At 43.5% G+C, this 9,967-nt stretch overlaps 2 protein-coding genes across 2 annotated transcripts in view; one reads left to right on the forward strand and one right to left on the reverse strand.

Annotated features, from left to right (window-relative positions):
- Positions 1-1,055: 1,055 nt before the first annotated feature.
- Positions 1,056-4,013, forward strand: LOC118855167 (proteoglycan 3-like). Its single transcript, XM_036765260.1, has 5 exons — positions 1,056-1,116; positions 2,027-2,292; positions 2,572-2,703; positions 3,294-3,405; positions 3,955-4,013. The coding sequence occupies exons 1-5, from the start codon at positions 1,056-1,058 to the stop codon at positions 4,011-4,013; spliced, it is 630 nt and encodes a 209-aa protein (XP_036621155.1).
- Positions 4,014-7,673: 3,660 nt separating this feature from the next.
- Positions 7,674-9,967, reverse strand: part of P2RX3 (purinergic receptor P2X 3) — a 35,570-nt gene continuing 33,276 nt past the window's right edge. Inside the window, exons 9-12 of the mRNA XM_036764735.1 lie at positions 9,645-9,738; positions 9,318-9,383; positions 8,607-8,684; positions 7,674-7,796 (exon numbers count right to left, since the gene is read on the reverse strand). Coding sequence (XP_036620630.1) covers positions 7,674-7,796; positions 8,607-8,684; positions 9,318-9,383; positions 9,645-9,738 — 361 coding nt within the window. The remainder of the gene's footprint in view (positions 7,797-8,606; positions 8,685-9,317; positions 9,384-9,644; positions 9,739-9,967) is intronic.

The raw sequence follows: 9,967 nt of genomic DNA on the forward strand, positions 1-9,967 counted from the left end.
TCCCTAGACAGGATAATTGACAGTCATTCATGCCAGTCGGTGAAGAAGAAACTTAAAAGGCATCCTCTTAGACCCAGGTCAATTGATTTATTTTCTTACCCTAACATGGCTCTGATAGAGATCTTCCTTCTTACTCCAAATCCTTCACTTGATCTCTAGGACCTAAACTTTTCCTTAGAGTCCAGTAACATTGTCATAGTCCTGATTTCACAGGCAACACCCCTCCCCCAATCACCTGAATCATAACTTTCTTAAAACTGAAGTATTTCTCTCTTTCCCTGGGATGGAGCTCAAAAGGAAATGCTGTTTTCCAAGTATGAGGGGTCTTATGTCAAGGCATCCCCATAACAGATTCATGAGTGGCCCCCATAACTATTTACTTGAGCAACCTAGGAGAGATGGTCTCTCATCAGAAGTTAATGAGGAACCCTGCTGGTTGTTAGTTTATCCTCCCTCAGACTTGGGGCAATAACATTTTCCCCACCCTGCCCACTTCCTCTAAAACATTGATATAAGAGTTTAAGGCTAACAGTCATCTGAGGCTCTGAGAAATTAGGTCTCACATCTTCAGGGAGGTAAGTATTGCCCCTTGCAGCAGCAGGAAGATCCAGGACCCATGGCTGTCTGAAACAAGAGACTTTGGATAGATGCTCAATTTATCTTCAGATCTATAATTACCATGACACACCCCCTCTCTCTTACTCCAAAGGGTGGAACTATTGTTTCTTATTCCCCAGTTTATTCAATCAGGAAGAGAATTTGGAGTGGGGCAGTGCTCTTTGTTTAATGCTGGAAGGAGCTCATTGTCTTGTAGGAATCAAAGATGGGATGCATGCTTCTGAAAAAGGGATGTTTATATATAAACGAAATTAACATTGTACTCCTTCCCCACTGAAGTCCCACACATCCTTTCTTCTCTTTTCTCCTTCCCATGACCATGTATTTTCAGGCCAGTATTTTCATTAACAGAGATAATTCCTTCTTCCATCTAGGGTTCTTGAGAGAAGTTCCAGATTGAGGAGAAAGTGCATCCGCACCCCGGGGACTGAGCAAGAATGAAACTTGCCCTCATTCTGTCGCTTGTCCTGTTGGGGACAGTTTCCTCTCTTCACTTGAGTAAGTTTTTCAACTCTGTCCCCCTCTTTTCTCCACCCATCCTACTTTCCTATTGATTCATCTTGTTGGTTGAACTAATTAAATTTGGTTATGGAGTAACATCATAGAATGCAAGTAAGATTTTATAGATTTCATGTCAAGCCTAGAATCTACTTCCAGGCCTGTCATTTAGTTGGGCCAGTGAAATAATGGCCAAGATGTCCTTTGGGTTTTTTTCTAATTCCTCATCTAGGAGGTCAGTGTGGTGCAGTGGAATGAGTGCTGGATTTGAAGTCAGAAGTCTTGGTTAAAATCTTGGAGTTGCCATTTTCACCTGTGTGACCTTGGGCAAGTCACTTAACTTTCTTCATTTTCCTTAACTATAAAATGAAAGAGTTGGATTAGATGATGTCAAATGTCCCTTTCAATTCTAAATCTATGACTCTAGGATACTAAGTCACTTTCTCTTGCTGAATCTTGATTTTCTACTCCACAAAATGAGCATAATCACACTAGTACTACAAATCTTTTGTGGTCCATTTTCAGGAAGCCTCTATAAAGGACTGGAGAAATAGGGGCTTTATTCATCTCTAGTATGTTCCTTCAACTTTCTATTGGAGACTGTGCATTCTTCTTGAAGAGTTAGGTTCCCTACATATTGTGGTAAAGGCTCTGATGTGTCTTTCAGCAACTTTTCTCCCCTCTTCATTCCTCTCCATTATGGCCCTGCAGTATCGATCATAAGTAACACTTCCATATCCTTTTACTGAAATTCATAACAGTCTGTACCTCCAACCAAAAAGTGATCTCCTGGGAGATACTTTAAGATCACTAACCTCTTTGAAGACCCGAAAGATCTAAGAGCTGTCCGTGGTACCTGAAAAAGAAAGACTACGACTAATCTTGATCATGCTCTTCGTCTTTGTCTCAGGAAACGAGGCTATTAAACTAGAGAAGCTAGAGGAAGTGGACACCCAGACTGAGGAGTCAAAGACGCCAGAGAGAGAAGAGGCTCTTACCTCTGCTGACAACTCCTCTGAAAAGAAGGAAGAAGCCAGAGAATTAGTCTCAGCTGCCAGTGATAATAACATTCTGGAACCCAAGAATGAGGACATGATTTATGTGCTGGGGAATCCGGGGTTTCAGCCTGTCAGATATGTATTAGTCAGACGGCTGAAGACATTTAATGAAGCTCAGGTGAGTGGGAGCTGGGCTGGAGTGACCTTGGGAACAGAGAAATAGAGTTTGAGAGAATGAGAATTGGTTAGGAGATATGGACTTTTCCTCTGAATATCATGGATGCTGGTGTAGGAATAGAGGTAAAATGTTTTACCTGTCCTGAGAATTCCTTTGGGGCCAATTCTTGGAAATTGGACCAAAATCTGAGCCTCTGAGATTCAATTTGAATGATCTTCCCCTTCTACTATCATCTCTTTGTACCTATTCCTGCCTTTTTTTTTCTCTATAATTTCTCAGAGATTCTGTCAGGAGGTCTATAAGGGCAATCTAATTTCCATCCACAATTCTCATTTCAACTGCAAACTCGAGAACTTCATTAAAGGAATCAACCAAGGCCAGGTTTGGATTGGAGCTTACACCACTAGCTGGGTAAGAAAGCAGGTCAAATAGGTGCATGACTATTCCTTGCCTGACCCTCCATAAAGGGGCCCTGATGAATCCCCCAAATTATCACAGACCCTTGAACTTCTAACTTTGGGGAATCCCTGGTGATATCCACCCTCACGCCCTGTCACAATTTTCTTGAGAAGCAGGGTTTGGTAAAGGATCCCTGTGAATCTGAGAATACATAGACTGTCCAGCTCCCAGAAAAAAATTCTCCTTATGAACTTGACATCCACTTTACATCCTCAGTACACAGAGATCCAAGCTCATAAGGCAGTAGGTGAGAATCACAGGGTATTATCAGCCTTTTCTTAGGAAAGTATGGCAGTAGAATGTAACACAGATTATACTGTGAGTCAGAAGACCTGATTTCAAGTCCCAGTCCTTCCTAGTTTTGTGTCAATTACTTTCTTTATGCCTTAATTTATTTCTGTGTGAGCTGAGATAATTGGACAAAATGAACTTTAATGCTATCCTCAGATCTCAGATTTCATGTTTTGTTTTCCTTGGCCTGGATATTTTGGAGCTCATCAGTCTCACCCATTTTGACCTGCCTTTTTCCATCTCGTCTATAGTGGTTGTTCAAGAAGTTTAAATGGACTGATAGGAGCAGCTGGGATTTTTCATACTGGGCAACAGGCCAGCCACTATTTGGTTGGGGCCGTTGTGTGTCTTTGTGTACTAATGGTAAGTCAGGGAACATGGAAGGTGGGAGAGACAGCAAGGAAGTCCTATCATGATATCTTTAGTTCTTCCTGAGAGCAGATAGCCTTGACTCCAAAGTTGGGGGTGGGGGAGAGAGTTCCCATCCCGGTGACATTACAATGAGCTCTTCATGTGGAAACTGGGATGATCTCCATCTCTCTTTGCCAATTGTGGAGGAGGATGCTATGAGCTATGAGCTCTTCTGGTCCTCCCAATTTTGGAGTGATAAATTTGGGGCAGTGGAGTTGCATAGTGCCTAAGATGGAGAGGGCAGTATGAGTAGCAGAAAAACAGCTGGATTTGTCAAAGTATCTGTGTTTGGATCTGGCTTTTCCATTTATCAACCTGGTAACCTTGGACCTCAATTTTCTCATCTGTAAAATGAAAGACTTAGGCTAGATGGTTTCAAAGGTCTATTTCAGCTTAACATTCTATGTTCAGAGAGTCTTTCCAGCTCTGACACATTAACATCTTTTGAGTTTTTCAGGGGTAGGTCTGGAAGACCATCTTCATTCTGTTTTCTCCATACAGGTAGTGGCTGGCGTAGAACTTCATGCCATCGGCCATTGCCCTTTATCTGTTCCTATTGAGGCAAATCTCCCTTCCTCCCCCGCAATAAACTCAAGTTTCCTGCAGTTTCTTCTGATTACTGTCTTGTCATTATTCAGAATCTGTGACTCTCCACCCAACTCCTGTTTAGAATCGGCCCAAAATGGATCACTCAGAGTCTTCCTATACAGAACTGAAAGGGATATTAAAGATCAGCTAGTTCAAACTCCTCAATTTTTTTTAGAAGGAGAAACCAAAGCCTAGAGAAGGGAATTGACTTGTTCAAGGTCACACAGGTAATACAAAGTAGAATTCGGATTCAAATCCAGGTTCTCTTACTCCACATCCAGTACTTCTTTCTATCATGCAATGCTACCTCCTCCTTTGGGGCAGGGAAATAAAAGGAATATCTGAGTAATTCAGCTGTAGCTTTTGGGGGAGAAGAAGGAGTGGTCTAGTTTTCTTATCAAAGCTCTTTAATATCCCCTAGGGTTGAGATCGGTTTTCTATGGTAAACTCTGTTTTTTTCTGGGAGAAATTATAGAGTCCATGGCTATTTATTTTCAACATAGAGCCTCAGATATTTTTCAAAATGATAACTGATAGCTTTATAAGGTATAATTGATAAGGTATAACTTCTCACAACCATGTGAAGGAGATAGTGCCGGGATTATGAGATCTATTTACCTGATATGGAAACAGATGATGTGACTGGCCCAGGGCCAAACAGCCAGGAATAATAACCAACATTCTCACAGCCCCTTAAAATTTACAAAGTGATTTACATATGCTATCTCACTTGAACTTTATAGCTTCCCCACGAGGTAGAGAGTATAGTTATTACTATTCCCATTTCACAGATAAGGAAACTGAGGGGAATTGATTTGCTCAGCTAGTAGATGTCTTAGGTAGGATTTGAACTCATGTCTTCCTGATTAGTATCTGAACCACGCTGCCTTTTAAAGCCAGGATCATTAGTGATGGAGCCTTAACAGAGTGGCTATAGCACTAAGCTACTAGCTGTTTATCAGCTTGCAGAGTTGAGAGGGGAGGAGGGAGAGAAGATTATCAGGATACTATCAGAAGAAACATCTCCCACTTTCCAGGTCTCCTCCATTGGTATAAAAAAGTGACATTATTGTGAGTTACAGCTTCTTGGCCAACCACTGCCTGCTTTCTATGTTCTAAGATCCCTTCCAACTCAGGTCTGCTCCAACCCAAATTTTAACTGAGAGGTTAGAGAAGATATTCCCACCTGTAGAGCATCACCACCTGTAGCTGGCTAGAGAGAATTATCTATTTCAGTTAATTGCAAAAGCTCCAGTTTTGTCTTTTCCTTGAGGGGCTGCTGACACCTTCGCTACAATGTCTAATGGGTTCCTGATGCTATCAACATCCCAATTTCTATTAATAAGTGAAGGCCTGGGCCAGTGGGGGTGTGGGAATAGGAGAGCAAGCAAAAAGCTCATTTCAGCATTTCAGCTATGGTTAGAGTATCAGGGAGTGGCTTAGGGTTCCGTAGCTGGAAAGATAGAACAGATTAGAAGTGAGAGAGAGAGACAGGGGGTGGGGGTGGGCAGAGACAGAGAGAGACACAAAGGCACAGAAAGAGACAGACAGACAGACACAGAGAGAGAGAGAGAGAGAGAGAGAGAGAGTCTGAGAGACAGAAAAAGAGGTGAGAGGGACAGAGAAAGCGATGATAGAGACAGAGACATAGAAAGGAGAGAAGAGGACAGGAGAATCCATCACACAGTAGAGAATCACAGAATTTTTACATTAGAAGAGATCTCAGAGATCATCTAGTTTCCTTCCAACCTCAACAGGAATCTTACGAAGAAGATATCTGACAATGAGAGCTGTTCAAACTACTTTAGAAGGGAGTGGGCTCTCTTGAGATCTTCAAAGACTAGATAATCCCTTGTTGAAGAGGAGATTTCTTCGTTCAGTGCAGGTTGGATGAGATCACCAGTGAAGTCCCTACTAACTCTGAGATTCTCTGACTGGCCACTTTGCAGCCTGTGCTCAGGTCTTCCTGAGTACAAATCTTTCCTGGGCAGGAAAGAGAGGAGGTCGAGTACAGCCATCCTCCGTATACCACTCCTGCTCCAGGCTGATAATCAGGAGAGGAAAACCATTTCCTTTGAGGCACTGGAATGAAGGTGTCCCCAATGCTCCCGGATTCCCCACCAGAGCCCTTATGAGGACTGCCTCCAAGGCTCTGAGACTCATGGGGAGTGAGCTGTGATCAAACTCTAAGGGTCTGAGCTTTATATGGCCTAATGGGATTTACATAGGTTTGATATATTTATACAAGAGGTTTCTAGGTCAAGTACAGGCTGAATCAGATGGTCTCTTCCTCTCTCTTATTGCTCTGAAAAATAAATGATCTCAATGATGTTATACAGTGATCCCTGCTCCAAAACATCTTCCCCATCGAGCGTCATAATGCCTAGAAATATGCCATTTGAAAATCAGTCCTTTCGAAACATTCAAGAATCTCCCATCAACCCTTGGAAAGGGTCACTTTAAATTTTCATCAGCTGCTGACACATGCAAGAATGAATTGGTCTAGAATCTTTTGAGAACAAGAACTTGTGGAACTGAAACATGGAATAGGTGCTTGGATGAGGAAGGTGGTCAGAAGCAAGGGGTGGATGATTCAATGCAGCAAACATTTATTAAGTGCCTATGATGTGCAAGCCACTGTGCTAGGTACTGGCCAAATGATGACAAAGATGACACAGTCCTTGCCCTCAAGGAGCTTACAGTCTACTGAGGGATACAACATGCACATGGATAAGTAAATACAAGCTAATATAAAGGGAGAGAGAGTACCAGCACTGGGGGAAAGGGGAATCAAGGGAGGCTTCATGGTGGATGTGTCACCCCAGATGAGCCTTGAAGGAAGAGAAAAAGTTTTGAGAGGAAGAGATGAGGAGGGAGTGTATTCCACACAGAGAGGGTGGCCTGTATGAAGGACCAGAGGTGGGAGACAAGATGCCAAGTCGAGGCAACAGCTAATAGTCTAGTTTGGCTGGAATATAGTTTATATAAAAAGGAGTAATATGAAATAAAGTTGGAAAGGGAGGTAAAGGCTTTTAAATGCCAAACTTAGGAGTTTGAATTTTATCCTGGAGACAACAAGGAGGAACTAAGGCTCCATAAGTAAGGGAATGACCTGAAAGAGAAGGTGGCAATACGTCAACAAACTTCATTATTGTTCTAGGGGTCCACTTTGGGGACAAGTTTTTCTTCTTTGCTCATTATCAATTTCCTTCCACAATGAGCTAATCATAATCTTCATGACACATAGGGAGTCATTTAGTGTGGATACACATAAGACAAAATCAAAATCACACCAAAGAGATATTCTACACACAAGTATATGCAATGGGTAAGGGGATCAAGGGTATTCTTAGGCAGTGGGGTGAGAAAGACTTCAGCTTCTGAGATGGAAGGAGTAGCAGGATGGGAGGAGCCTTGGGGAATGACAAACTCTCAATGAGAATGTACACAGCCCTAGCAGAGAGTACTGCCTACTGGTTGGCACACTGGGAGGTCTGGGAACAGGGTCTGGGTTATTGCCACTCCTAAAGTGAGCCTCTTCCCCTTTTCCCCTCCTCCCCAGTGGAAGGTCCACTGTTATGAGGTATAGATTTCTAGGGCATTAGGTTAATGATAAACTGGAGTGAGGAGGCCTAGTGACCAATGGAGAAGGCTCCAGAGTCTGTGGATTGCTTTTCCTCTCTGCCCTCCAGGGTCTGGTCACTGGGGTACATGGGGTTGGTAGAAGTGGCAGATCGCAGAGTTGTCTCATTCACCTGGAAGAGATGGGAGAAGACAGGAGCCTAAAATATCTTGGTGTAGTATCCATCCAAGCCCAGGGATCTTATAGGAGGAGTGCTTGACAACGGCAGAAGGGCACATAGAACCCTCAAAATTCCTTGCAGTCCTTATTCTCTGGCATAACCCACCAATAACTGAATCTCTCCTTTCCTCCTATTGAACCCCCTTCTCCTAGCAGGGTCCTAAAACTAGATATTGCCTCTTACACAGGCATTCCTGAGAGAATGGGGGGAAAGTTTCCAAAGAGGTTGCCACGGATGTAACTCATTGACTTCACGGCATAAAAATCACAATTACCCAACTCTTAGTTGTTTTCTGTGCCAAAAACTCTGGGCAAATTACAGCACAACCCAACTCATAAGACTTTTCTAGGTACCTACACAACACAGGGAAACACACAGAGACCCACACTGGGAAAGCAGTTTTACTGCTCTGCCATGATGAATTCTCACCTGGCTCTTTTACTTTACCTTCTGCTAATACATTCAACTTGGCAGCCATAGTACTACAGCCAGGTTTGAAAACACTAGCCAGAAACCTTGGATCTCTGTGATTTTAATATCTGCCTACAGACAGACAATGGGAGAGAAGCTGGTACCCTTATCGGGGCTATTGGCAGCAATTGCTACCTCCCTGTTCCCTAGTTCTCTTGGCCTGACCTTGTTGCGATAGCATCTCTGAGAGGCTCTGACAGGAAGAGCCAGAAGCTATTCAGAGATGCTGCTTCTTTCTGTTGGCCCTCCCCTCACCCCTTTGTTTCCTGTGGCCTCTCTTGGGGTCCTTACCTCTTCAAACTTCTTGGCTTTGTACTGGTCTGCACCCTTTAGGAAGTTAAGCAGGATGATGTCACAGAGGACTGTACCCTGGAGGGAAGAGACACTGTCAGTGGGGGAAGGTCCCAGTAACTAGAACTGGTATAGGCACGGACAAGGGATGGGGAGGACAGAAGGAAACAGGTAGAGAGCAACAGAGGGCCTAGAACTCTACTTGACCAGTGTCAAATTCACAATTCATGTTTTCATAGCGTGACCAGTTTATAAAGCTCCTTCTTCCCAACAACTTGAAGAGGCAAAGAATTCATATATTAGCACCACCATTTAATAGATGAGGAAACTAAGACTTGGAGACATAAAGTAATAAAGGTCATAGAGGTGAGGTGTGAAGTGGTACATTTCCTTTTGATTCTAAATCCAATGTTCTAATTTTGGAACATGGAGGTGGAAGGATAGACAGAGAGGTATGGGTAGAGGCGTGGAAAGAGGGATATATTCACCTTACCAAATGGCCACCCCAAAACTCACTTTCATGGCAACCCAGTGAACAGAGAGGACTGTCAGATGAGATGCCTCCATAGCAGGCAGATGAGCAGGGGGCAGATGGAAATTGGCCTTACTTGCGTGACTATAATGCCACCATGACACCCCAGAACAGAGCCTCTCTTCCTACCCTGACTAGAACCTTTGGGGAAAGCTCAGGTGATAGAAGCCCAGACTTACCACTCCCACTGAGGTAAAGGCTGCCACAGAGCTGATGATGGTGGGTATGATGTTAAACTTGCCAGCCTGCAGGCACAATGTGACACAGTGAGCTTGAGGGAGGGGAATGAATGCTGGAGGGTATTTAAGAAGAGGTCCTTCCCTCAGAACATAGAACTCTATATAGAACCCAAGGGACCTTAGACCCCAAAAGTAAAGGAATCCCAGGAGCACCAAGTGACTCAAAGGTTTATTGCTTTCCTTCCCTAAAGACCCCCTCGGCTCCTTTCACATCCTCCCTGGGTGTCCTCCCTGACCCTCCCACTCTGCTCTGGTTTGAGGACTCACATTTCCATATACCAGTACATCAAAACGGATGCCAAATGCCTTCAGGAGTGTCCGATATTCACTTCCATTCTCCATCTTAAAGTACTTGGCAAACCTACAATCCAAGAAGAAGTAAAAAAAGACAATGCCCTCAGTGGTTTACCCTCCCTTGACCACCATCATACCTCCCAAAATAAAGTATTTTTCTCTGTTCAGTCAGTGAGATCCCCTTCACCCCAGGCCATGCCAATATAGAAGAGAGTACTACTACATACATTCTTGGCAGGAAGAGAAAACATTACAAGCAACCTATTGGGCATCGTAGAAGCGTATGCCCGTGGGAC

The sequence above is a fragment of the Trichosurus vulpecula genome, chromosome 6 (genome assembly GCF_011100635.1).
Source record: "Trichosurus vulpecula isolate mTriVul1 chromosome 6, mTriVul1.pri, whole genome shotgun sequence".
Taxonomy (NCBI): domain Eukaryota; kingdom Metazoa; phylum Chordata; class Mammalia; order Diprotodontia; family Phalangeridae; genus Trichosurus; species Trichosurus vulpecula.